Raw genomic sequence first — 27870 nt, forward strand, 5'->3', positions numbered from 1 at the left:
CAATCCCATCTTTTGCAAGATATTATGGCCTAGTCAACACAAGAGTTCAGAGATTTGTGTCACATGGGTTTCTTCCTGGTTCCGCTGCTCCTGGATGAGCTCGGGTAAATTGCCGGACATCAACAAGCTTCTGTCAGCCCTCATTAAGGCTATACTAGCCCTGACCACCTTCAGGGTCAGTCTTAGGGATCTTTCAGGGTCTGAGTTTGGAGTATCCAAAAATACACTAACATATTCTCTCTGAGTGATGGGACTGTGGATGACATTTCTTTTTTCTACTTTTCTGCATTTTCCAAGTTTTCTTTCATGAATATGTATCACTTCAACAACAGGAAAAAGTAATATTTGAGGCTGGGTGTGATGGCTCACGCCTATAATCCCAGCGCTTTGGGAGGCCAAGACAGGAGAATCACTTGAGCCCAGGAGTTCAAGACCAGCTTGGGCAACACAGTGGGACACTTTCTCTACAAAAAAATAAAAATAAAAAAATTAGACTGGCATGGTGGCATGCATCTGTAGTCCCAGCTACTTGAGAGGCTGAGAGGGAAGCTTCACTAGACTCCGGGAGGCCAAGGGTGCAGTGAGCCATGATTGTGTCACTGCACTCCAGGTTGAGCAAAAGAATGAGACCCTGCCTCAAAATAATAATAATAATTTTTTTTTTGAGATGGAGTCTCACTGTCACCCAGGCTGGTGTACAGTGGCACAATCTAGGCTCACTGCAACCTCCGCCTCCTGGGTTCAAGCAATTATTCTGCCTCAGCCTCCTGAGTAGCTGGGAATACAGGTGTGCGCCACCACGCCCAGCTATTTATTTTGTATTTTTAGTAGAGACAGGGTTTCACCATGTTGGCCAGGCTGGTTTCAAACTCCCGACCTCATGATCCGCCTGCCTTGGCCTCCCAAAATGCTGGGATTACAGGCGTAAGCCACTGCGCCCAGACAAAAAAAAAGTAATATTTTAATAAAGTTCAGTTTAAGTAGGTGTTCCAGTACCTGGAGGAGGGAGTGTCCCATAACAAGTTTTCTGATTCAGTAAAACTGGCTTTCTGGGCTGGGCGTGGTGGCTCACGCCTGTAATCCTAGCACTTTGGGAGGCCGAGGCAGGCAGATCACTCAAGGTCCAGAGTTTGAGACCAGCCTGGCCAACGTGGTGAAACCCCGTCTCTACTAAAAATACAAAAAAATTAGCCAGGCGTGGTGGCGGGCACCTGTAATCCCAGCTACTTGGGAGGCTGAGGCAGGAGAATAGCTTGAACCCAGGAGGCGGAGGTTGCAGTGAGCTGAGATCGTGCCACTGCACTCCAGCCTGGGCGACTGAGTGAAACTCCAACTCAGAAAAGAAAAAAAAAAAGAAAAGAAAAACTGGCTTCCTGTTCATGTTTATTGAGAAGAGGCCAGGGGAAAGAAGGCTGGGTGCGGGTGAGGACGCCTGCTTTCCAGCCCCCTATCTGCCTGTCCTGAATGTGCAGCCTCTTGTCTGAAACTGAGAGGGAGAAGTCCAAGAGTTCAAAGAGTTGCACTGGAACTCTGTACCCATCAGTCACCTGTTTCTGTGGCCCTCAACTGGCTCAAACCAAATTACCTGCTGCTAAGCCCCACTCCATTTTTTGCCCAATTACTAGTATGCGTTTCTTTATTGAAGAAAATAAAGTGAGAAGTTCTGGTGGTTAAAAAAGAAATTCCAGGCCAGGCACAATAGCTCACACCTGAAATCCCAACATTTGGAAGGCCGAGGCAGGAGGATCACTTGAGGCCAGAAGTTCAAGACCAACCTGGACAACATAGTGAAACAAAATATACAAAAACATAAGTAAATTTAAAAAAAAAACTCCAAATAGAACATGAAGTAAAATACCATGTCTCCCCTGCTACACCCCACATAATTGGGAATGTGGAGCTTCCAAGGAATAGGAGATAACAGGCACTCTTCCTTTACTTTTTCTTTCTTTTTTTTTTTTTTTTTTTTGAGACGGAGTCTCGCTCTGTCGCCCAGGCTGGAGGGCAGTGGCACGATCTCGGCTCACTGCAAGCTCCGCCTCCCAGGTTCACACCATTCTCCTGCCTCAGCCTCCCTAAGTAGCTGGGACTACAGGCACCCGCCAACATGCCCGGCTAATTTTTTGTATTTTTAGTAGAGACGGAGTTTCACCGTGTTAGCCCGGATGGTCTCGATCTCCTGACCTCGTGATCCGCCCGCCTCGGCCTCCCAAAGTGCTGTGATTACCGGCGTGAGCCACAGCGCCCAGCTGAAATTTTTTATATGTATAAAAGTAGCCAAGGTGGCACTTAGGGTGGAACAGTAGGATTTCAGCTGCCCCACAATGTTTACCAACACCCAGGTCCATCCCAAACAGACACGCAGCACTAGGGAGAAGAGCAGGGGCAAGCAATGCAGAGTGCAGCGCAGGAAGCCGTTCCAGCATGCTGGCTGCACCTTTGTTTCTCCTATACGGAAATTTTGGAACTGTCTTTTGGGGTGGGAAACAGTGAGTTTTTGCATGCCTAAATTTTACTTCATTTTGCCCTCAACATCTACTAAGAAGCCATGGCTTTCTTCAGACAGTGGAATCTATTTCTTTCTTTCTTTTTTTTATTTTTTTGAGATGGAGTTTCACTCTTGTTGCCCAGGCTGGAGTGCAATGACTCGATCTTGGCTCACCGCAACCTCCGCCTCCCAGGTTCAAGCGATTCTCCTGCCTTGGCCTCCCGAGTAGCTGATACTACAGGCACCCACCACGACACCCGACTAATTTTGTATTTTTAGTAGAGACGGGGTTTCCCCAGGTTGGTCAGGCTGGTCTCGAACTGCCGACCTCAGGTGATCCGCCCGCCCCGGCCTCCCAAAGTGCTGGAATTACAGGCATGAGCCACCACGCCCGGCCAAAGACAGTGGAATCCATTTCTTTTGAGGATAGTAGTTAGGGTTTTGCCCACTATAAACAGGAAGCTGCCCATGCACACAAGAATGGGGAAATAAAAAGGGGCACAGCAGTGTTACAGGCAGCCTTGCAGTTAATGTCCTTGTTTACGGGTCTGTTTCTTACCCCCTTCACTCCCTGCTTTGGGTTGCAGCCTTTTCTGCCTATTTCAACCATCCACAGGAAAGTGAGTGCCCTTTCTCCTCCAGCCCACCTGAGACTCTACTGCTACTTCAGTTTGCAGTGTTGCTTATTTACTGTTGAACATCTGTCACCTATTTCACAGGCATCTACGGAGGGACAAAATGAGTTCTTGGCCTCCCATTTTGAATCCGAAGCCCTCAATCCCAAATACGTTCTGTTTGTTTTTTGTTTGTTTGTTTTTGAGATGGAGTCTCGCTCTGTCGCCCAGGCTGGAGTGCAGTGGAGTGATCTCGGCTCACTGAAACCTCCGCTTCCCAGGTTCCAGCAGTTCTCCTGCCTCAGCCTCCCAAGTAGCTGAGACTACAAGCACATGCCACCACACCTGGCTAATTTTTGTATTTTTTAGTAGAGATGGGGTTTCACCATATTGGCCAGGCTGGTCTCGAACTACTGACCTTGTGATCTGCCTGCCTCAGCCTCCCAATGTGTTGGAATTACAGGCATGAGCCACTGCGCCTGACCTTTCTGTTTTTTATTTCTTGAGACAGGGTCTCACTCTGTTGACTCTGTTGCACAAGCTAGGGTGCAGTGGCATGACCACAGCTCACTGCAGCCTTGAACTCTAGGGCTCAACTGATCCTCTTACCTCAGTCTCCAGAGTAGCTGGGACTAGAGCGTGTGCCACCACACCCAACTAATTGTTTTTAAATTTAATTTTTATTATTATTATTTTTTTGTAGACGGAGTCTCACTCTGTCACCCAGGCTGGAGTGCAGTGGTGTGAGCTCGGCTCACTGCAAGCTCCGCCTCCCGGGTTCACGCCATTCTCCTGGCTCAGCCTCCGGAGTAGCTGCGACTACAGGCGCCCGCCACCATGCCTGGCTAATTTTTTATATTTTTAGTCGAGACGGGGTTTCACTGTGTTAGCCAGGATGGTCTCGATCTCCTGACCTCGTGATCCACCCGCCTCGGCCTCCCAAAGTGCTGGGATTACAGGCGTGAGCCACCGCGCCCGGCTTTACATAACATTCTTACACACAGTTCCATACCTTGGTTTTTTTTCATTGAATAGTCTACCTTGGAGATAGTTTCCTTTCAGTACATACAAAGTTTCCCCATTTCTTTTTCAAGTTATAGGCTATTTCACTGCATGATGAACCACAGTTTACTCAGTCATTTCCCTAGGTGTGGACACTAGGGTTTGTTTCCAGTATTTTGCTACTATGCACAATGCTACAATTAATAGGCGTGAACTCACTTTATTTCACACATCTATGAGTATCTCTGTAGGCAAACTCCCAGAAGTGCAGTTGTTGAATGAAACATTGTTTGTGCATTTATTTTGACACACATCATCAGATGATCCCCTTTCCCATCCAGCAATGTCTGAGAGTGCCAGCTTCCTGGCAGCCTTACCAATAGCATTGTCAATTTTTTGGATTGACAATCACAGTGAAAACTGCTACCTCAAAGAGTTTTAACTTGCATTTTTCTTTATAGAAGTGAGATTGGATATTTTTCATATGACTAACAGCCAGGCTTAATCCTTTGCTGTGAACTCTCATTTTTCTATGGGGTGGTAGGGCTTTTTATTGTTGACTTCTGGAAGCTTTTGGAATATTAAGAGAGATTAGCTTTGTCTATTACATGTGTTGGGACTATTTCTTCCTTGTTAATCGTTTATCTTTTGACTTTGCTTATGGTGCTTTTTGCCGACCAAAGCTTTTCATAGTCATGACTTCTGGATTTAGAGTAATACGTAGAAAAGCCTTCTTTACTCCAATACTAAAAAGGAATTTCCCCATGTTTTCTTCTTGTCCTTTTATCACATTTACATCTTTTTTTTTTTGAGACGGAGTCTTGCTCTGTCGCCCAGGCTGGAGTGCAGTGGCCCGATCTCGGCTCACTGCAACCTCCGCCTCCCGGGTTCAAGAGATTCTCCTGCCTCAGCCTCCCAAGCAGCTGAGATTACAGATGTGCGCCACCACGCGCAGCTAATTTTTGTATTTTTAGTAGAGACGCGGTTTCACTATGTTGGCCAGGCTGGTCTTGAACTCCTGACCTCGTGATCTGCCCGCCTCGGCCTCCTATAGTGCCGGGATTAGAGGCGTGAGCCACCGCGTCCGGCTGTTTTTATTACACGCCTGAGCCACCGCGCCCGGCTGTTTTTATTGTATAAACGACTGAAAAAAGACCAAAGCCAGGCCTCCTCCCTTCCATCACTAATCTTTATTGCAATAACTCCCTCCTTTGTCGTCCTGTACCTAGCTGAGACCAGAGGACACCCCAAACACAAACACCAAGACACGCACCTCTTTAATACGAAATAATAAACATACCTCCCCCCGAGAGACCCCCGTGAACTAACCAAATCATTGTAACTATACACTAAACCTTACATAAAAATACTAACATTTGGCCGGGCGCGGTGGCTCACACTTGTAATCCCAGCACTTTGGGAGGCCGACGTGGGTGGATCACCTGAGGTCAGGAGTTCGAGACTAGCCTGACCAACATGGTGAAACCCCGTCTCTACTAATAACAAAAAAATTAGCCAGATGTGGTGGCGGGCGCCTGGAATCTCAGTTACTCAGGAGGCTGAGGCAGGAGAATCGCTTGAACCCGGGAAGCGGAGGTTGCAGTGAGCCAAGATCGCGCCTTGCACTCCAGCCTGGGTGACAAGACCGAAACTCCGTCTCAAAAAAAAACAAAAAAACTCCTAACATTCTAGTACACTTCCCTGAACTCTGTCTATAGAAATGATCCCGCACTTCTACACTTGAAACGCTGACTTGCATTCTCTAAAATCTGCACTCCTGAGCGGGCGCCCCGCAGCCTCCGCACTGGCAAAGGCTCTGTGAGCTAAGCTCCGCCCCGCTCCGACCCCGGGGTGGCGGCCACCCGGGGTGTGCTCGACTCCCGGGTGCGGCCTGAGTGGCCCGCGCCCTGGCGTCTGGGCACACACAAAGGTTTCTGCAGCGCGGGACTATCTCAAAATATAAATTAAATACTTTTTTCACAGAGAGTTAATAAAAAAAACTACAGCTATACCCTGCCCTTTCGCCAACTGGGACCTGCCCGCTCCTCGCTCGCGCTCGTCCATCCGGGCGTCTCGAGGGAGCCGGCGGGAGCGAGCACGCTGCGCAGTCACGTGCCCGGCGCGCCCCCGGCGCGGCGCGCTCAGGCGGAAGTGAGGTCGTCGGTTCTGGTGGCTGCGCAGCGTCGGCGGGGAGCGCGGGCTGCGGAGAGGCGGGCCGGACCAAGCGGAGCCGAGCGAGCGGGAGCGCGGCGTCCGGGAGGCGGCGGAGACGTGGGGCTCGGAGGGTCAGCCTCTTATCGTAGCAGGTCTCCTCGGCGCGCCCCCCTTGTTTCGCCCCACGGCCAAGCCCGCCGCGGGCCGGCGTGCGCTGGTCACTGAGGCCCAGGTCGCCGCCGCGGCGCGGTGAGTGGGGGCGGGCAGCGGGCGACTGCGCGTCCAGGCCGGAAGTGCGGCGCTTTGTGCGGCCGGCTCGGGGCGGCGCCAAGGTCGGCCCGCGGCTCGGGGTAGCTGGGCGTCTGGACTGGCCTGGGCTGCGCTTTGTGCCGCGGGCAAGGCCGGGCGGTGGCCGGGGGCGGAGCTCGGCCGGACACGTAGGCGGGCAGGTGCGGTCCGGGCGGCGCGGGCCTGCCGCCTAGGTGGCCGAGGTGGCTTCGCGGCGCGGGGCGTTCTCCTAAAGGTCGGGGTCACGGCCGTCAGGAATGCGAGCGTGAAACCCGGGGGCAGAGCTTTGTGACAATAGTCATTTCCAATGTGTAACTGCTCACTTTGTCTACCCACGAAGTAAAGATTTTTTTTTTTTTTTTTTTTTTTTTGCTTGGCGGAATCTGAGCGTTCTCCTTCCAGCTTGAAGAGGCACGATTTAAATTACAGGCTTTTAAGATTTCCTTCAGAAAGGACGTTTCGTGGGCCAGCCTGGGTTAACTTTTTTTGTAAAAAGAGTGCAGTGCACCTTTACGACGTCCACAAATAAGGGTATTTCTGTTTTATAGTGTACGTGAACATGAAGTGTGCATCTCATGGGCTGTTTGAGTTAATGTTTAATCATTAAAGTCAAACAAGAATATTTTGCGGTGTTTTCGCATGCAAGGAAGCTTTACAAATAAAAAGGTTTATATAGTTTCCACTCCTTAAACTTTCAGGTCATCCTTGTGTAATTTGAGATCACTTTTCTCAAATACTATGGATGAAAGATTCTAGATTAAATAAAACTTTTTGGTTTTGGCAAAAACAGGGACACATTTTTAAGCTCTTGTAGATAAAGAAGGAGTGGGTTATTTTTGCTTTGACAGCCAAGATTTGAGCAGTGGAAGGCTATTCTAATTTTGAAGCTAGTGTTGCAGAAATTGTGAAGATCTTGCTTCTCTTTGTCTTCACAAAGCAGGCTTACTTTGGTGGAGTGTTGGCATATGTTACTCATGTAACATTTTGGAATGTTTCTGCATACCAGAAAGCTTTAAAATGAATTAAAATTAGTTGTGATTTTGACTAAATGAAAGTTAAGATCTCGTAGAAGGCGGCCTGTAGACTTTAAGAGTTGGAGCCTGCTTTCTTTGGGTTCTCCTGGGTGTTCCCTGTGCAGCAGTCACTGGAAATGCCCAAGCAGGTAGTTCTATTCTTCTTGACTCCTGCACTTAGGAATAGTGGAAGAATTAGGCTGTGTGTATGAGTTAAGTGCCTGGAACCTAAAAGGAGGAAGGAAGCAGCCCAGGTCTTCTTATCAGATCTTAATATATTTGTTAGGAAGTAAGAGCAGTGTAATGCCATAGAAGTAGAGGATTAGAATTGAAAAAAATCTACAGTGCGATTTAAAATTTTTTTAAATAGGTTCCGTAGTTTAAAGGGAAATTATACCAAAGTTGTCTTATTTAGACAGTTTCTTTTCCTGGATCAATTGAATACTTTTTTTTTTTTTTTTGAGACGGAGTCTCCCTCTGTTGCCCAGACTGGAGTGCAGTGGCGCCATCTCAGCTCACTGCAAGCTCCGCCTCCCGGATTCACGCCAGTCTTTGCCTCAGCCTCCCAAGTAGCTGGGACTGCAGGCGCCCGCCACCACGCCCGGCTAATTTTTTTGTATTTTTTTTTTTTTTTAGTAGAGACGGGGTTTCACCGTGTTAGCCAGTATGGTGTCAATCTCCTGACCTCGTGATCTGCCCGCCTCGGCCTCCCAAAGTGCTGGGATTACAGGCGTGAGCCACCGCGCCCGGCCGAGCACAATTTTAAAAGAACAGTACACCAGCGTAATAGAGTAATAGTTTTTTCATGCCTTGTGTCCAGTCTGTTAAGTCTGTCTGATTGTACTGTGCAGAAATACATGAATTCCTTCCAGTAAAATGCAAACGCAAACCTTGGTAATGAAGGTAAAGTTTGGGGGAGAGAACTTCTTTTCTTTTTCTTTTTTTTTTTTTTTGTGAAACGGAGTGTCGCTCTGTCGCCCAGGCTGGAATGCAATGGCGCGATCTTGGCTCACTGCAACCTCCGCCTCCCGGGCTCAAGGGATTCTCCTGTCTCAGCCTCCCGAGTAGCTGGGATTACAGGCACGCACCCACTGCGCCCAGCTAATTTTTGCATTTTTAGTAGAGACGGGGTTTTACCATGTTGCCCAGTCTGGTCTTGAACTTCTGACCTCAGGTGGTCCACCTACGTCGGCCTCCCAAAGTGCTGGAGCCACCACCGCGCCCGGCCTATATGCTTTATTATTTATTTATTTATTTATTTATTTATTTTTTGAGATAGTTTTGCCCTGTCGCCCAGGCTGGAGTGCAGTGGAGTGATCTCGGCTCACTGCAACCTCCTTCCAGGTTCAAGTGATTCTCTTGCCTCAGCCTCCCAAGTAGCTGGGATTACAGGCGCATGCCACCCTGCCCAGGTAATGTTTGTGTTTTTAGTAGAGATGGGGTCTCATCTCACTATGTTGGCCCAGCTGGTCTCGAACTCTTGACCTCAAGTGATCCACCCGCGTTGGCCTCCCACAGTGCTGGGATTACAGGCGTGAGCCACCGTGTCCAGCCTCTTTTTTAAAAATATATTTTTGTCCAGGCATGGTGGCTCACGCCTGTAATCCCTGCACTTTGGGAGGCCGAGGCCAGCGTATCACGAGGTCAGGTGATCAAGACCATCCTGGCTAACATGGTGAAACCCCGTCTCTACTAAAAATACAAAAATATTAGCCGGGCATGGTGGCAGGCAACTGTAGTCCCAGCCACTGGGGAGGCTGAGGCAGGAGAATGGTGTGAACCCGGGAGGTGGAGCTTGCAGCGAGCCGAGATTGTGCCACTGCTCTCCAGCCTGGGCGACAAAGCGAGACTCCATCTCAAACAAAAAATACGTATATATTTTATATATATATATTAATTTTGTAGAGATGGGAGTCTCACTGTATTGCCCAGGCTGATCTCAAACTTCTGGACTCAAGCAGTCCTCCTGCCTCAGCCTCCCAAAGCACTGGTGTTACAGGCACTTACCACCATGTCTACAAGCTCTTGTTGATGTTGCCAGACATTACTGAGAATTTCCAATGTTGATTTTTCTGAGTATTGTATCTTGTATATTGGTGTTTCTGAGAGTGAATCTAAACCTCTTGAAATTAGGTTTGTTGATATAAAATTTTAAAGGCCTCGTGTTATAGTATTTCATACTTAGTGCTCTGTGTGGAACTTTGTTTAGAGATGGTATGTTTCCAAACTAAGAAAAAATAGTATAGTGATAGGTCTTTTTTTTTTTTTGAGACAGAGTCTCGCTCTGTCGCCCAGGCTGGAGTGCAGTGGCGCTGTCTGGGCTCGTTGCGAGCTCTGCCTCCCGGGTTCACGCCGTTCTCCGGCCTCAGCCTCCCGAGTAGCTGGGTACAGGCGCCCACCACCGTGCCCAGCTAATTTTTTTTTTTTTTTTGTATTTCTAGTAGAGACGGGGTTTCACTATGGTCTCGATCTCCTGACCTCGTGATCCACCCTCATCGGCCTCCCAAAGTGCTGGGATTACAGGCGTGAGCCACCATGCCCAGCCAGGTCTGTCTTTTTTTTTTTTTCGTGAGATGGAGTCTCGCTCTGTTGCCCAGACTGGAGTGCAGTGGCGCCATCTCGGCTCACTGCAAGCTCCGCCTTCCGGGTTCACGCCGTTCTCCTGCCTCAGCCTCCCCAAGTAGTTGTGACTACAGGCGCCCGCCACCACGCCTGGCTAATTTTTTTTTGTATTTTTTTTAGTAGAGACGGGTTCCACCGTGTTAGCCAGGATGGTCTCGATCTCCTGACCTCGTGATCCGCCCGCCTCGGCCTGCCAAAGTGCTGGGATTACAGGCATGAGCCACTGCGCCCAGCCAGGTCTTTCATTTTAAAGATAGACTTTTCTTCTGATTATGATTTGATTTTCAAGTTAGGAATTTTTGCTGTCATCTTTTTAAAGGTAATCTGACATTTGTCTATTCTAACGCAGGTGTCAAACCACCCATAAGAATTCTGACAGTTGAGTCATTTCAAATGGGAAACTAAAAATGTGGTAAGCTCGGCCCGGTGCGGTGGCTCATGCCTGTAATCCCAGCACTTTGGGAGGCCAAGACTGGTGGATCACCTGCGGTTGGAAGTTCGAGACCAACCTGACCAACATGGAAAAACCCTGTCTCTACTAAAAATACAAAATTAGATGGGTGTGGTGGCACATGCCTGTAATCCCAGCTACTCAGGAGGCTGAGGCAGGAGAATTGCTTGAACCCGGGAGTCAGAGGTTGCAGTGAGCTGAGATTGTGCCATTGCCCTCCAGCCTGGGCAACAAAAGTGAAAACTCCGTCTCAAAAAAAAAAAAAAAGTGGTACTCTGTAGATCCAGCCTTGGGTTTGGGTTTCTTAGTCCACAGCAAATTAGACTGGAAAGTTGGTGGTTGCAGAGAGATTTTAGTGGCACTAACATTTCAGGTAGATTGGTGATGGTGTGTTTTTTCTTTAGTTTTGCATTATGCAAAATTGAAAATGCGGCAATATAGTGCACAACCTTATATGCAACATCTTGATGTAAAGATTGTTAGCATTTTGTTGTATTTGCTCTTTTTGTAGAAATATTTTAAAGTATAGATGTATCATTTTCAACTTTATATACTTTATTGTGTCTTTACAAATTTATGTAATTATACATAATCACAGTACTGTTATCAGGATTAAACATAATTGTTTCATACCAGCTGATACCCAGTATTCAGTCGTGTCCCAGATATCTTTAAACTCTATTTACAGTTGTTTCAGTCTAAATCGAGTCCAAACAAAATTCAGCTATTGCTTTTATGTCTATATCTATTTTAATCTAGAACTCTGGCCTTCCTCCTCTCCCGCCCCTTTTTTCCCCCCACCATTGCCTTATTGAAGAAACTGGGTCATTTGTCCTCTGGAATGTCCCACTTTTGGGGTTTGTCTGATTGTTTCATGGTGTCTTTCAGCATATTCCCTCCTACTCCTGCCTTTTTTGTAAACTGGAAGTCAGATGTAAAGATTCCATTTGATTTTTTTTTCCCCCAGACGGAGTCTTGCTCTGTCGCCCCAGCTGGAGTGCAGTGGTGTGATTTCAGCTCACTGCAGCTTCTACCTCCCAGGTTCAAGCAGTTCTCATGCCTCAGCCTCCCAAGTAGCTGGGATTACAAGTGTGTGCCACCACACACAGCTAATTTTTGTATTTTTAGCAGAGATGGGGTTTCACCATGTTGCCCAGGCTGTTCTCCAACGCCTGGCCTCAAGCGATCCGCCCTCATCGGCCTCCCAAAGTGCTGGGATTACAGGAATGAGCCACTGCAACCAGCCAAGTAGAGTTTTATTATTATTGGTCTAGGCTATAAGTCAGGTCGTTATGGAAGGAGAGCCTCCTAACATCCTTCAGTACTTCATTTGAGTTTGCAGTTTTTGGCTGTTAGGAATAATGCTGTTATAAATGTTCATGTCCAACTGTAGGTGTAGCATGTGTTTTCACTTCCCTTGGGTATGTACCTAGGAGTGGAATTGTGGGGTCATGTGGTAACTCTGTTTACCTCAGAGTTGCTCAGGAGCTTCTTTGCCTACCAGAGGACATCTCCACTCAGCCCATATTTAAGGGTCTCCACCTGGTGGTTGTACCTAAGCTATGTCTCCACAATCATCTATTACTGATTCCCTACATAGAGCCTAAGCTCCAAACAAACTCAATTGCTTAATGTTCCTAAACTGCATCTTGCTTTTTCTCATTTCTGAGGCTGATTTGATCCTATCCATTGTTTATTGGAAATGCTGCCCTTTAATTATTATTATTACTGTTTTTTGAGACGGAGTCTTGCTCTGTTGCCCAGGCTGGAGTGCAGTGGCACGATCTCAGCTCACTGCAACCTCTGCCTCCCAGATTCAGGTGATTCTCCTGCCTCAGCCTCCTGTGTAGCTGGGATTACAGGCGCCTGCCAACATGTCTGGCTAATTTTTGTTGTATTTTTAGTAGAGATGGGGTTTCACCATGTTGGCTAGGCTGGTCTCCAACTCCTGACCTCAAGTGAACCTCTCACCTCAGCCTCCGAAAGTACTGGGATTACAGGCATGAGCCACTGTGCCCAGCCTAATGCTGCCCTTTAATCAAGTTTTTCCTATTTCTTCCCTCCCCCACAGAATTTTTGCTCTCCCCTCTCAGCCCTCAGAACACTTTATTCTCTTGTGACTCTTAACACTTGTTGCTTTGTATCAAGAAGTATTCATACTTTTAATCTTATCATGTATATGTCTGCACTGTCCAATACAATGGCTGTCACCTACATAGGACTGTTGAAGTTAATTAAACTAAAAATTCAGTTACCATATTTGGACAGTACAGACAGGTTTTCATCTTTGTTTTTGAGACAGGGTCTTGTTCCATTGTCTAGGCTGGACTGCAGTGATACGATCATAGCTCACTGCAGCCTCGAACTCCCGGACTCAACTGATCTCAAGTAGCTGGGACCACAGGTGTGCACCACCACATCCAGCTGATCTTTTTACTTTTTGTAGAAACAGGGTCTTGCCATATTGCCAGGGCTTGTTTCCATCTTTGTGAACAGTTCTGTTGGACAGCGCTTTTCCAGATTGTAAAACTCAGAAGAGATTGTGACTTGCCATTTTGTTTTCTCTGTGGCCTTTGTGTAGTGCTTTGCTTATCTGGAATTCAATTAAGAAATAAAAATTAGCTCCTGGCACAGAAGAAAGAAAGAACATTTGGGAAATATTTGCTTCTTGAGAGATGATAGTTGAACCAGAGAAGTAGGTGAAGTATTTGCAGACCTCCACAAGTTCTTGGTTGCAGATCCGCCAAGCATGGGTTAAAAGTACAGGGGAATAGGGATTGGCAGTTGCTAGTATGTTTATTCCTAAACTATAGGGTAAGACACACAATTGATTCTCCTGCCTACCTGCTATGCCTTTGTATACTTGTTTTCTCCCTACTCTGAACTGTAGGCCTGCACTGTCCAGTATAGTAACCACTAGCCACATGTGACTACTTATGTTGAAGTTAAATAAAGCTAAAAGATCAATCTCACAGTAGCCTCATTTAGCCTTATTTTTCAGGTGCTCAGCACTCTTGGCAGGCGGCTGCTGTAGGGGACAGCACAGATAGAGAAGGATGTGGTCATTGTACAAAGTTTATTGGTCATTGCTGGTCAAGACCTATCACGTAGCTGTAGTTGTGAATGGCATGACAAATTTGGCATTTGGATTTGGTTTAGAAGTTTAAAAAAATTAGATAATTCAGGTAATGGATGTTTTAGTTACTAAAGTTGCCAGTTTATTCCTAATTTAATCCAGAACTTCCTGTTACAGAGGCTAAGGATGTGACCTAATATTTTCTACTACAGGATTGCTTGATTGTGAATATTCTGAGTCAAATGAGCTGAAAATTTGAAGTGATTTCTCTTTGTACTTTGTCTTTGTAATGGATTTTGACACCTAGAGTGTTCTGAAAGGCATTTGTTTTTTAGAAAGTCGGTAGGTAGTTGCACTTATTTTGTACCAGATGTTGTTATTGATGCTGGAGATATTGCCTTTAAACAGAACCAAGTGCATATTCCCTGCTTGTTTTGGCTACATTCTAAATGGGGATGTGGGGAAGGCAGACATAAAATGCACATTTTGTGTTTTGTTACTTATTACATGTGTTTCAGAGGTGGAAGCTTGTTACATTGCCCAGGCTGGTCTTGAACTCCTGGCCTCAAGCGATGCTCCCACAGTGCTGGGAATACAGGCATGAGCCATTGTACTCAGCCTAAAAATAGACTTTTTTTAGGTCTAGCAGTTTTAGGTTCACAGCATAATTGAGCAGAAGGTACAGAGAGTTCCCATATACCCCCCTACCCCCACACATGCTGTTTCAAATCTTAAAGATCACCTTAATCTTTATAACCACATACATCAGTGAATGATTTACCAGATGAGGAATAGTGAAAGCTCACACTTTAATACACTGCATTTTAGGAGGCCAAGGCGGGAGGATCACTTGAACTCAGGAGTTTAAGACCAGCCTGAGTGACATAGTGAGACTCTGTCTCTACTAAAAATGAGCCAGATGTGGCGATGCACACCTGTAGTCCTGGCTACTCTGGAGGCTGAGGTGGGAAGATCACTTAAACTTGGGTGATCAAGTCTGCAGTGAGCTATGACTGACAGAGCGAGACCACGTCTAAAAAATAAATAAATAAATAAAAGTAAATAATACCCTGGATAAGATTCAGAGGAGCTTACTAGAGAGCTGAATGGGAATCAGTTCCCAACAGTACTTCTGTTGGGGAGGGGTAGAGTCCTGGTTGTGGCTGTGCAAGTTCTTGAACTTGTCGGGAAAAAGAAAGATTGATGGATGATAAAACATTGAATGGATTCATAGAAGTGCTGGACTGTAACCAATTAGTCTTTCTTAGGAAAAAAAATTTAACAAGTTTTTAAAGAAATACAGGAAACTAGAGTGGCATGGTGGCACACACCTGTAGTCCCATCTACTCGGGAAGCTGAGGTGGGTGGATCTCTTGAGCCCAGAAGTCTGAAACTAGCCTGGGCAACATGATGGAACCTCATCTCTATTAAAAAAAAAAAATACAAAACTTAGCCAGGCGTGGTGGCACCACACCTGTAGTCCCAGCTCCTAGGGAGGCTGAGGTGGGATAATCACTTGAACCCAGGAGGTCAAGGTTGCAGTGAGCTGAGATTGTGCCACTGCACTCCAGCCTGGGCAACAGAGCAAGACCCTGTCTTGGGGTGGGGTGGGGAGTGGGGGGAAGAAATACAGTCCTAGCACTTTGGGAGGCTGAGGTGGGCGGATCACGAGGTCAAGAGATGAGACCGTCCTGGCCAACATGGTGAAACCCCATCTCTACTAAAAATACAAAAATTAGCTGGGTGTGGTGGCGCATGCCTGTAGTCCCTGCTATGCAGGAGGCTGAGGCAAGAGAATCACTTAAACCTGGGAGGCAAAGTTGCAGTGAGCTGAGATCATGCCACTGCACTCCAGCCTAGCAATAGAGCGAGACTCCGTCTGGGAAAAAAATAATAATAATAAATAAATACAGGAAACTGCAAAAGGAACACTAAATCCACTCCCATCTAGAGTCAATCACTGTTCATATTTTTATATATTTCTTTTCAGACTTTTTTTCTGTTTGTGCCAGGGATGCACATCTTTATACCCATAGGTGTTTATTTGGGATCATACTGTGTAATGCAGGATGCAGTATAATATTCTACTTTGTTTTCAGTTAACATTGTATTAAGCATTTCTTGAAAAGCAGCTGCGTGATATTTCATGTTCTGGATATGTCTTGGTTAACTTAACTATCCTCTGTTAGAAGAACATTTTGGTTACTTGTAGAGTTTTCCCGTTGTTTTTTTTGCGACAAAGTCTCGCTCTGTTGCCCAGGTTGGAGTGCAATGGCATGAGCTCGGCTCACTGCCAATCTCCACCTCCTGGATTCAAGTGATTGTTGTGCCTCAGCCTCCCAAGTAGCTGGGATTACAGGTGTGCGTCACCACACTTGGCTAATTTTTGTTTGTTTTTGTTTTGTTTTGTTTTTTTGAGACGGAGTCTCGCTTTGTTGCCAGGCTGGAGTGCAGTGGCGCAATCTTGGCTCACTGCAACCTCCGACTACCTGGTTCAAGCGATTCTCCTGCCTTAGCCTTCTGTGTAGCTGGGATTACAGGCACGCGCCACCACGCCCAGCTAATTTTTGTATTTTTAGTAGAGACGGAGTTTGACCATGTTGGCCAGGATGGTCTTGATCTCCTGACCTCGTGATCCCTCCACCTCAGCCTCCCAAAGTGCTAAGATTAGAGGTGTGAGCCACCATGCTTGGCCAATTTTTGTATTTTTAGTAGAGATAGAGTTTCACCATGTTGGCCAGGCTGGTCTCAAACTCCTGACCTCAGGTGATCTGCCCACCTTGGCCTCCCGAAGTGCTGGGATTACAGGATTGCGCCACCGTACCTGGCCTTTCCCCTTGTTTTTAGTGGACATATAGCTAACAATTCTTACTCCTTAGCTTCTGATGGACTGAGGAGAACTGTGAAGAAAAATTTATCATGCCCTGGTTTGGCACCTATTAGGACATCGAGTGTCCCTTTTCTGTTCTCTGCTGGTTGGGGGCAGCATGAAATGCATTGTTTTATAGCAGCCTAGAGAAAGGACTCTAGCTACCTGCTTTTTGGGGACTGGTACTGGAGAACAATCTGAGAGCAAAAGTGCTTGGCTAAATTCCCTTTTTTTTCTTTTAGTTTTTGAAATCATGAATCCTGTTTATAGTCCTGGATCTTCTGGGGTTCCCTATGCAAATGCCAAAGGAATTGGTTATCCAGGTAAGCAAGTAAAATTTTGTTTTCGTTTTTGAACTTTGAATACTTGGTATATTTTCATGTCACTAAGAATGCTTTCTCTTGACAACGCAGCTCAAAGTGGCTTAGACAAGAAAGAAAATACCTGGAAGTGAAAAATCAAATGATAGGACTGGATTTGGTCAAAACTTGATCTAGTGGCTCCAGCAGTTGGGACCAGGATCTAGTTTCTCTACCTCCTGGTCTCAGCTTCGCTTCCTCAGTATTAACTTAGTGTTGGTCACAGGTCCCACTCCTTCTCATTGTGGTCTCTGAAGTTCAGGCCCCTCCCAGTAGTCCCTCAGTCTAAGAGCCTCTCTACCTCCACCCTACAGGAAAGCGTGATGGGGCTGCTTGTTCTCTATTCAAACCAGTCCTGGGCTTTGTTCTGATTAAACTCAGCATCCATCCCTGGGCCACAAAGGGGAGTCTGCTGATTGACTTAGGCCTGATCCACATCCCTTTAGTGGAGTCAGCTAGTCAAATATGGACTGCAAGTGAAGGTTGCAGCGAAATGGATATTGAGGGGATAGGAGCTGGTTGGTCAGAAATAGCAAATGGTTGTTCCCTTCGGTGACTTTGCACAAGGAGTAGTTATTTATGATGATACAGTTTCATTTTGGGTTTTGATAATATGGTAGAAGAGATAACCCCAAAACTTTGTTGCTAAGACTCTCAGAAAGTGAAATAAAACATTTTACAAATGTATAACTGAACTTGCAGGAGGTAAGAGAGATATCTGGGGTCAAATGTGAAAGCCATGTTAAACCCAGCTAACTTGGCCTTTGAACTAATGTCGTGCCTGTGCTGGGCACATGTGCTATTTGTGGGTTTTAACAACCCACAGGGGGATAGAGATTGAGTATTAGGACCCTTGCGACGGAATGAGAGTGAGACTTCTTATCAATCATTCTCGTCCCTCTGGAGGGTGATACTCCCCAGCAAAGAGATAGACTAAAGAGTCTAGTTGTCCAGTGGCCCCATAAGGAAGTTTGTATGCTTGGGTTCTGAGAAGGGGGAGATCTTTACTAAGACTGTAAGCATTCAGAGATGTTTGGGGCTCTAGCTTGTATTATACTCCCCAGGGGTTCAGAAGTTGAGAAATTAACATAAAAATCGTCTCCAGGCTTCATTACTCCTCGGGCTCCTGACAGCAGCGAATGCAGAACTGCTGTGGGGGCATATGTTCACAACCCAGGTTGCGTGGGCTTCCTGCAGGCAAAGTTCTGCCTGCTAGCATGGGATGCCTCCCATCAAGTAAGAGGCACCAGCCATGACAGACTGCAGGAGAAGAATCATCAGGTAGATGGTAGTCACATAGCCAAGTTTAGAAGAATTGCAGATGTAAAAGAAAGAATCAGAAACATGAGGGGAACAAGATGCTGAGAAAAAAGAACTAGCTGGAACTTTAAGAAATGAAACAAAATGGCATATGAACAAATTTCAGGTTAATATCAAGACAAGACACTGGTTAAGAGAGAACCAGAATGCAACATAAGGAAAGGGAGGAAAACAGAACAGTAAAGAAACATCTGGAGCTCTTCTCCAGGAGGACTGAGTAGAGAAATTATAAGAAAAGGAGTGACAGACTGGGCGCAGTGGCTCATGCCTATAATCCCAGCACTTTGGGAGGCTGAGGCAGGCAGATCATGAGTTCAGGAGATCGAGACCATCCTGGCTAACACGGTGAAACCCCGTCTCTACTAAAAATACAAAAAAAAATTAGCCGGGCATGGTGGCAGGCACCTGTAGTCCCAGCTACTCAGGAGGCTGAGGCAGGAGAATGGCATGAACCCGGGAGGTGGAACTTGCAGTGAGCCAAGATCGTGCCACTGCACTCCAGCCTGGGTGACAGAGCAAGACTCTGTCTCAAAAAAAAAAAAAATTCTTTTACTATAGTTTTAGTGCTTATTATAAAGATTATACTTTTTTAATTTTTATTTTTTTGGGACAGTCTCGCCCTGTTGCCCAGGCTGGAATACAGTGGCATGATCTCAGCTCACTACAACCTCCATCTCCCGGATTCAAGCAATTCTCCAGCCTCAGCCTCCTGAGTAACTGGGATTACAGATGCATGCCACCATGCCCAGCTAATTTTTTGTATTTTTAGTAGAGACAGGGTTCACTGTGTTAGCCAGGCTGATCTCGAACTGCTGACCTCAAGTGATCCGCCCGCCTGAGCCTCCCAAAGTGCTGTGATTATAAGCGTGAGCTCCTCTTTTTCTATTGTTGCCTTACCTTAAGATATTACTTGTGTCGCAGTACTCCAGACGACACAAGTCGACACACCTCGCTCTGGAGGTGACAGAGCGAGACTCTGTCTCAAAAAAAAAAAGACATTACTGTTTTAATTTTGTGCAATCAACAGCCATTTATATTTATTCACACATTTACTGTTTTTGGTGCTCTTCATTGCTTTCTCTATTTACATGTTTCTCTCTGGAGTCATTTACCTTTATCTGAACAACTCTCTTAACATTTTTTTTTTTTTTCTGAGACAGAGTTTCACTATTGTTGCCCAGGCTGGAGTGCAATGGCGTGATCTTGGCTCACTGCAATCTCTGCCTCCCGCGTTCAGGTGATTCTTCTGCCTCAGCCTCCTGAGTTGCTGGGATTATAGGTGCCCGCCACCATGCCCAGCTAATGTTTGTATTTTTAGTAGAGATGGGTTTTTGCCATGTTGGCCAGGCTGATCAAGAACTCCTGACCTCAGGTGATCCTCCCACCTCGGCCTCCCAAAGTGTCGGGATTACAAGCGTGAGCCACTGTGCCCAACCACATTTTTTTTTTTAAACCACAAGTCTGTTAGTGAATTTTGTTTTGTGAAAATGTCTTTATTTTGCTTTCCTTTTGAGGCATTCTTTTGCTGAGTGTATTTGTTTTTTTTTGTGGCTGCTATAGCAGGTAACCACAAACTTGGTGGGTTAAAGCCATAGAGATGTATTCCCAGAGGTTCGAAATCAAGGCGTTGGCAGGTCTGTACTCCTAGTGCAGGCCCAGAGGAAAATCCATTCCTTGCCTCTTCTAGTTTCTGGTGGCTGTCTGCAATCTTCAGCATGTGGCTTTGTGGCTGCATCACTCCCATTTCTGCCTCCATGGTCACATCCTCTCCTGTGTGTCTTTTGTGTGTTTGTTTGTTTGTTTGTTTGTTTTGAGACGAAGTCTCACTCCGTCACCCGGGCTGGAGTGCAGTGGCGTGATGTTGGCTCTGTGCAACATCTGCCTCCCAAGTTCAAGTGATTCTCCTGCCTCAGCCTCCTGAGTAGCTGGGATTACAGGTGCGTGGTGCGTGCCACCACGCCCGACTAATTTTTGTATTTTTAGTAGAGATGGGGTTTCACCATGTTGGCCAGGCTGGTCTCGAACTCCTGACCTCAGGTGATTGGCCTCCCAAAGTGCTGGGATTACAGGCCTGAGCCACCGTGCCCGGCCGTGTGTGTTTTTTATAAGGACACTTGTCATTGGATTTAGAGCCAACCTGGGCAGTCCAGGATTCCAGGATGACCTCATCTCAAGATCCTTCACTTAATCACATCTGTGAAGATTATTTTCCTGAATAAGGTCACATTATTTCTTCTCAGCACTTTAAAGATAAAATTTGTCATCTGGTTTCTGTCAAAATATGTGTATATATATATATATATATATATATTTTTTTTTTTTTTTGTGAAAGGGTCTTGCTCTGTCATTCAGGCCGCAGTGCAGTGGTGTAGTCATGGCTCACGGCAGCCTCAAACTCCTTGGACTCAAGGGATCCTCCTGCCTCAGCCTCCCAAGTAGCTGGGACTACAGGTGTGTGCTACCATGCCTGAATAATTTTATAATTTTAATTTTTGTAAAGATCGGGTCTCACTATGTTGCCCAGGCTGATCTCAAACTCCTGTGCTCATCCCACCTCAGCCTCCCAAAGTACTGGGATTACAGGCCTGAGCCGCTGTGCCTGGCCCAGAATAATTTTTGCCTCTTTGAAATTATGTTTCTTCTCTACATTTCCCCCAACCCCTGTGCACCTTGCTACTTTAAAAATATCTTTGCTTTTACCATGATGTAACTAGATGCCATTTTATTTGTTTTTACCTTGCATAGAGTTCAGAGAACTTCTTGACTCTGAGTTGATTTCTTCTAGCAGTAGCAGTAGCTCTTCAAATACTGTTTTTGTCCCTTTCTCTCCTCTCCTGGAGCTCCATCTATAAGTGTATTAGACCATTTCAGTCTGTCCTTCCTGTCTCTTGCACCCTGTTTTGTAGTTTCTGTTTTTTTCTCCTTGAGCTTTAATACAGATAGTTTATACTGATCTGCTTCCATTTGTCCTGCTAATTCTGCTCTAATTTGCTATAACTCATGTATTGAATCAAGTCTTTTTATGTATTTTCTCCATCTTCTGTTTTTTCCAACATACTACTGAGTTATTTTAAAAACTGTTTGCTGACTGCAGTCTCTGGATCACCTGTGCGTCAGTTTTTATTGTCCATTTGTTCTGTTCTTTTGTTTTTCCGTCACGTGGTCCTGTCTTGGCATGCCTAGTGTTTTTCGTTAAGTGTCTTACACAGTGTATTAGAAGTTATGGGTGGTTTCACTGGTGATGTCTTCTTTTGCTGGAAAGGTAGCATGCTGAATGGTCTTCTTAATCCACTTGGAGCTGGGCTTAGATGCGTTTCAGTTTTGGCAAGGCTCAGTCTCCCTTTGTTTTGCCCTTATTCTGGAGCGCAGGATTTCCATAAGCCTGACATGCTCTGCACAGTCCATCCCTCTTGTGGATCTGTACCCTGATCTTTGTCTCTTACACCAGGGGAGTAAGGAAGACTGCGTTTCAGAGATGTTTGGTTTTTGCTGTCTGCTGGGGTAGCTTTAGAATTTGACATATGTCTTAAAGCAGACTTTAACTGATTTTGAAGCTCATCTAAGGTCCAATTTTATCACTACAGCCCTTCAAGATCACCAAAACCCATGTTTCTCTGTCCTCCAGCCACACGGCCTTCTGTCCAGGGAGAACCTAGACCTGGCCTTTTGCCCATGCTGAGAATTGACAAGCACCCCCCAGGTCAACAAGGCTGTAGATCCTAATTTATCCTTTATTGCACAAATGGTAGTGGACACTGGGATGGAGTTAGGAACGTAAACATTTTGGGGGGGCTATCACATTGGAAAATCCAGCTGGGAGGAAGTAGAATTAGGGAGAGCCTCAGACTGAGGCACATTTGCCGAACTCATGGCCAGCCCACGGGGTGCTTTGGGGCAAGGGTTAGCAGTTGGAGGCCCACATGAGGCACCAGCAGCCTGGTCCTGCTCCTGAGACTGTTGGCCCACATACTTCTGGCTGAACAGCAGGTTCTTTCTGGAAAAGGGATGCAGGCGGCGTTGCTCACTTCGCTTTGTTGCTTAATGTTTGCTAGGAATCACTCCATAACAGTTCACAGAGGTTTGCCTTGTTCTTTTTTTTTTTTTTTTTAAATGTAATAGTGTTACATACACTCCATCTTGTGGGCTTCCATAGTTGATTGAGTCAGTTTCCTTGTGATGGGCATTGGAGTTGTTTGAAGTGTGTGCTATTTTAGTAATGATGCTGTGAACAGCCCTATGTTTGTATGACTCTGTGGGAATTCTCCTCAGGATGGGTTCCTAGAGCTGGGGTTGCTGGGTCAGAGAGCAAATGCACATGTGATTGTTAGGATACTGCTGAGTTCTCATCAGCAGTGTGAGACGATTTCCCCACAGCCTGGCTAACAGAATGTGTTTTCCAGCTTCTGGATTTCTGCTAGTCTGAAGTTAGTCAGCATAGTTGTAGTTTGCAATTCTGTCTATCTGTGTCTATTGATTTGAGTGGTGGGGGTGGGGGGGATGTTTGTTTTGTAGTTTTCAAAGTTACTTACATATTAAGTGTACTAGGCCTTTGTCTAAATAATTTACAGATACTTTATCTGAATTTGTCCTTTTGCTTAACTATGGTATTTTTTGCTGTTCTGAAGCTTTTACTTTTGTAAGGTGATCAGTCTTTTTTTTTTTTTTTTTTTTTTAAGACAGAGTCTTGCTCTGTCGCCCAGGCTGGAGTGCAGTGGCGCGATCTTGGCACACTGCAAGCTCCGTCTCCCAGGTTCACGCCATTCTCCTGCCTCAGCCTCCTGAGTAGCTGGGACTACAGGCGCCTGCCACTGCGCCCAGCTAATTTTTTTTTTGTATTTTTAGTAGAGACGGGGTTTCACCGTGGTCTCGATCTCTTGACCTTGTGATCCACCCGCCTCGGCCTCCCAAAGTGCTGGGATTGCAGGCGTGAGCCAACGCGCCCAGCCAAGGTGATCAGTCTTGTAGAAATGATTCAGGTTTGGGATCACTCCGGTCCCTTGATGTAGGGAGTCTGGCCTTTCCAGCCTACCATGCCAGAAGAGGGCTAGAGTAGATGCTGAAGGAGACAGTCTCTGTGTCTGCTGGGAGGTGGGGTGCCCAGAAAGATCAGGAATAGGAAGAAATAGTGATTCTTAACTCCGTTGCTTGGAACCCTGCAGATTCGCTGTCTGGAGAGAATGAGAAAAAAGAGGGTGGTGCACATGAGACCAGCTAAAGCAGTGTTAGGGGTCCTTCCAAAGCTGCCTCTGTGGGTTTTGTGCAGTCCAGGTAGAAACCATTGGAGATAGTGAGGGGAGCCACGCTGCAGCTTGGGTCAGGGTGGTGACAGCAAGTGGGATGTGGCTGATGGGATGAGGCGATGGGAGCACGGAAGCAGCAGAGGCTGTCTAGGAGATTGGGAGTCTTTGACCCCCATACCAGAGACTAGGTATGTAGTGACATCTTGTTGCTGGTGGCTAGTGATGCCATCTTAAATACTATCGTGTGTGTTTGCTGTTTCATTATAGGATGTGTTAACTTCTTGTTGGAAAGTGGGGGGCCGGGCGCGGTGGCTCATGCCTGTAATCCCAGCACTTTGGGAGGCTGAGGCGGGGGGATCACGAGGTATGTAGATCGAGACCATCCTGGCTAACATGGTGAAACCCCGTCTCTACTAAAAATACAAAAAATTAGCCGGGTGTGGGCCCCTGTAGTCCTAGCCACCCAGGAGGCTGAGGCAGGAGAATGGCATGAACCCAGGAGGTGGAGCTTGCAGTAAGCCGAGATTGTGCCACTGCATTCCAGCCTGGGCGACAGAGCGAGACTCCGTCTGAAAAAAAAAAAAGAAAGAAAGAAAGTGGGGATGGGAAGGACTAAGCAAAGATGACAGTGGTTTTTCAGGGACCCTTTAAACACAATCTTCAGCAAACAAATCCAGAGCAGCCCTCTTCCCCTGAGAATATATTGGTAGAGTTTTAGGGAGAGATGAGGAATTTGAATTTTGTGGAAATTCTTGGAGAGGCCTACAGGATATGATCTAGGTCATTGGTAGTTGAAACTGTTTTTTGTTGTTTTTTTTTTAAAGAAGGAAACCATTGGAAAAAAAAAAATCTTGCTGATTCCCTGGTCTCTGAGGGCAGTCCAAGACCTTTCTTGGTCTTCCTGTGCTCACAATTGGGCTTCTGAGGAGTCTCTCAGCATCCCCAGAACTGCTGTCCTGGTCTTTCCAGTGGCCATTGTGGGTCTGTTTGAAGTTGAATCTGCCCTTGACGTCCACCATACTCTGTTCTCTGACTAATTAGAGAGGGCAAATGGGAAGGTGAGAGTCCAGGAGGGAAACCCAGAATGGCTTCTGCTGAGGTAGAGGGGGATCCGTTTCAAGTGAGGAAAGCAACTTGGAAGCAAGGATAAAGATGAGAACTGGGCACTTGGAGGGATTCTGGGGCTGGGGGTTGGTGATGCTGATGCCTCCTGTTCCCACAGAAACCTGCAGGATGGCTTAGGGTTGCAGGGCAGTAGAGCAAGGGATCCAGGCTGAGGGGGCTGAAGGGAGGCACGTGAGGAGCTGTATTCAGAACTTTCTGTCCCACCTACAAGGATTTTCCTTTTGGCATTCCACTCAGATCCCCTGCCCTGTTTTTACCTCAACCTTAGGGCTTCCTTGCTTTGGTTACTGTTAGCACCGTGATTTGTTCCTAAGGGATCGTAACACCTTAAAAATCCCAGTCCAGGTGCCGTAAGAGACACCTTTCTCCAGGCCTCCTCAACACTGTTTCTTTTGAAGACTGCTCTTCTCTTTCAACTTTATTTACAGGGGAAGGAAGTGTGCAGTAGAGAAGTTACAGCCTCTCACAACTAGTGGGAACAGTAGTCAAGGCTAGGAAACCTGGGTCATCTTGTTGGCTGTGTGCCCCGAATAGAAAGAACGCTTTCTGGCTGGGTGCAGCGGCTCACACCTGTAATCCCAGCATTTTGGGAGGCCGAGGAGGGCGGATTATGAGGTCAGGAGATCGAGACCATCCTGGCCAACATGGTGAATCCCCGTCTCTACTAAAAATACAAAAATTAGCTGGGCGTGGTGGCATGTGCCCGAAATCCCACCTACTCAGGAGCCTGAGGCAGGAGAATCGCTTGAACCAGGGAGGTAGAGGTTGCAGTGAGCCGAGATCACGCCATTGCACTCCAGCCTGGCAACAGAGCGAGACTCTGTCTCAAAAAAAAAAAAAAAAAAGAATGCTTTCTAATACTTCAGCTGTCACAAGTGATGCCTCCTGTACTGTGAGCCAGAGGGGTCAGCCCGAAGGGAAGGGAGGCCTTATCGAAAAGGGCAGGATGCCTGAGGCCCCCCTGCTGGTTGCACCTTGGGGCCAGGATTCTGACTGTAGCACTCATTGTCTTATTTGATGTTTCAGTTTTGTTCATATTATGAATTACTAGGTCATAGTTTAGTCTTAATAAGATTCCTCATTTGTATTAATAAAGGTCAGCTTGTTTGCACATGGACTGTAGTTGGATTTTTCCCATTTCTGTGTGTATGCAGTCCCAGTTAGAGCTCCTTTTGTAAGAAGACTGAAGCTTAAGTAAGACACAGCCTGGGTTTATGACTGGTGTCTTAATTTGTTTTTTGCTGCTTTAGCAGAATATCAGGCTGGATAATGAACAGAAATTTATTAGGCTCTTGGTTCTGGAGGTTGGGGATGTCCAAGAGCATGGCGATGGCATCTCGTGAGGGCTTTTGGGCTCTATCCTCTTGTGATGGATGGTGGAAGGGCAGCGAGTGTGTCAGAGAGAAAGGGGGCTGAACTTGTCCTTTTTATCAGGAACCCACTTTCATAATAAAGGCGTCACCTATTAAAGGTCCCACCTCTCAGTGCTGTTAAAATGACAAATTTCAACATGAGCTTTGGAGGGGAGATATGAAAACATATTAGCTGGTCGTGCTGGAGAAGTTGGGGATCAGAACATCAAAATATGGCAAGGCGTGGTAACTCACGCCGGTAAACCCGCACTTTGGGAGGCCGAGGCAGGTGGATCACCTGAGGTCAGGAGTTAGTCTGGCCAGCATGGCAAAACCCCATCTCTACTAAAAATACAAAAATTAGCTGGGCATGGTGGTGCACGCCTGTAGTCCCAGCTACTAGGGAGACTGAGGCAGGAGAAATGCTTGAACCCAGGAGGCGGAGGTTGCAGTGAGCCGAGATCTCACCATTGCACTCCAGTGTAGGCAACAGAGCAAGACTCTGTCTTAGAAAAAAAAAAGAACATCGGAATATGAAAAAACCTGAAGTGAATTTAGAAGTTTAAAAGTTTCTTACAACAAAAAATAATAGCTTTTAAGTCAAAATATGTAAGGTAGGAAATGTCTGAATTCAGTGAAAATGAGTGACCTTTAAATAGGCTTAGCTGTTCACTAATAGCAGCAAAAATAGGCCCTTGAGTCCAAGCTAGGTTTGAATTCTGATTCTTCCAGACTTTGTGCAGTGAAGTCAGATGAGGATAACAGGACCTAGCACGTGATACCCTTAGCACTCTTACTACTCTTGCTAAGTAATTATGTGATTAGAGTTTGGAATGAAACTTCCAGAAATGTTATAATTGAGGCTGGGCGCGGTGGCTTACGCCTATAATCCCAGCACTTTGGGAGGCCGAGGTGGGTGGATCATGAGGTCAGGAGTTCAAGACCAGCCTGGTCAACATGGTGAAACCTCGTCTCTACTAAAAATACAAAAATTAGCTGGGCGTGGTGGTAGATGCCTGTAATCCCAGCTACTTGGAAGGCTGAGGCAGGAGAATCACTTGAAACGGAGGTTGCAGTGAGCCAAGATCGCGCCACTGCACTCTAGCCTGGGCAACAAGAGTGAAACTCTGTCCCCCCCCAAAAATAAATAAAAATAAAATATAAAATATATAATTGTGACCTATCAAAATTCTGAGGGAAAGCCAGGCGTGGTGGTTCACACCTATAATCCCAGCACTTTGGGAGGCCGAGGCGGGTGGATCAACTGAAGTCAGAAGTTCGAGAACAGCCTGGCTAACGTGATGAAACCCCGTCTCTACTAAAAATAGAAAAATTAGCCAGGTGTGGTGGCACGTGCCTGTAATCCCAGCTCCTCAGAAGGCTGAGGCAGGAGAATCGCTTGAACCTGGGAGGCAGAGGTTGCAGTGAGCCAAGATCATGCCATTGCACTCCAGCCTGGGCGATGAAAGTGAAACTCTATCTCAAAAGACGACAACGATAAAAAACAAAGTTCTGCGGGAAGAAGACAACTAGAGACATACTGTTGGCCACACATAGTACTCTTGGGGCTGCTTAAGTCTGTGGAGTTCTGGGGAAGAAGGTAAGAGCAATGACTTTGCAGGAGCTCTAGTGATTGTGCGTCACTACTTCAGTTGATGACATGAGATTGTTCTGTATTTTTCTTCAGCTGGTTTTCCCATGGGCTATGCAGCAGCAGCTCCTGCCTATTCTCCTAACATGTATCCTGGAGCGAATCCTACCTTCCAAACAGGTATGTGCTGGGTGGTAAAATGCTTTGTACGTACAGCTGGGAGAGAAAGGTGAAGGGGGTGGATTTTGAGAGGGGTGGGTATAGAATTAGGAGTTGGTTGAGTCAATTTCTCAAGTTAATTAAATT

At 46.4% G+C, this 27870-nt stretch overlaps 1 protein-coding gene across 5 annotated transcripts in view; it reads left to right on the forward strand.

Annotated features, from left to right (window-relative positions):
• Positions 1-6227: 6227 nt before the first annotated feature.
• FAM168B (family with sequence similarity 168 member B) overlaps positions 6228-27870 on the forward strand; it is a 45405-nt gene continuing 23762 nt past the window's right edge. The window contains exons 1-4 of one of the 5 annotated variants that reach the window (XM_063647304.1): positions 6288-6389; positions 8196-8350; positions 16820-16900; positions 27661-27744. In XM_063647304.1, coding sequence (XP_063503374.1) covers positions 16831-16900; positions 27661-27744 — 154 coding nt within the window. In that variant the 5' untranslated portion in view covers positions 6288-6389; positions 8196-8350; positions 16820-16830. Of the gene's footprint in view, positions 6508-8195; positions 8351-16819; positions 16901-27323; positions 27574-27660; positions 27745-27870 lie in introns of those variants that run through there. The other 4 variants (XM_054478339.2, XM_054478338.2, XM_054478340.2 and 1 more) reach the window with 4 other exon arrangements.

Source organism: Pongo pygmaeus, chromosome 11 (assembly GCF_028885625.2).
Source record: "Pongo pygmaeus isolate AG05252 chromosome 11, NHGRI_mPonPyg2-v2.0_pri, whole genome shotgun sequence".
NCBI classification, from domain to species: Eukaryota; Metazoa; Chordata; class Mammalia; order Primates; family Hominidae; genus Pongo; species Pongo pygmaeus.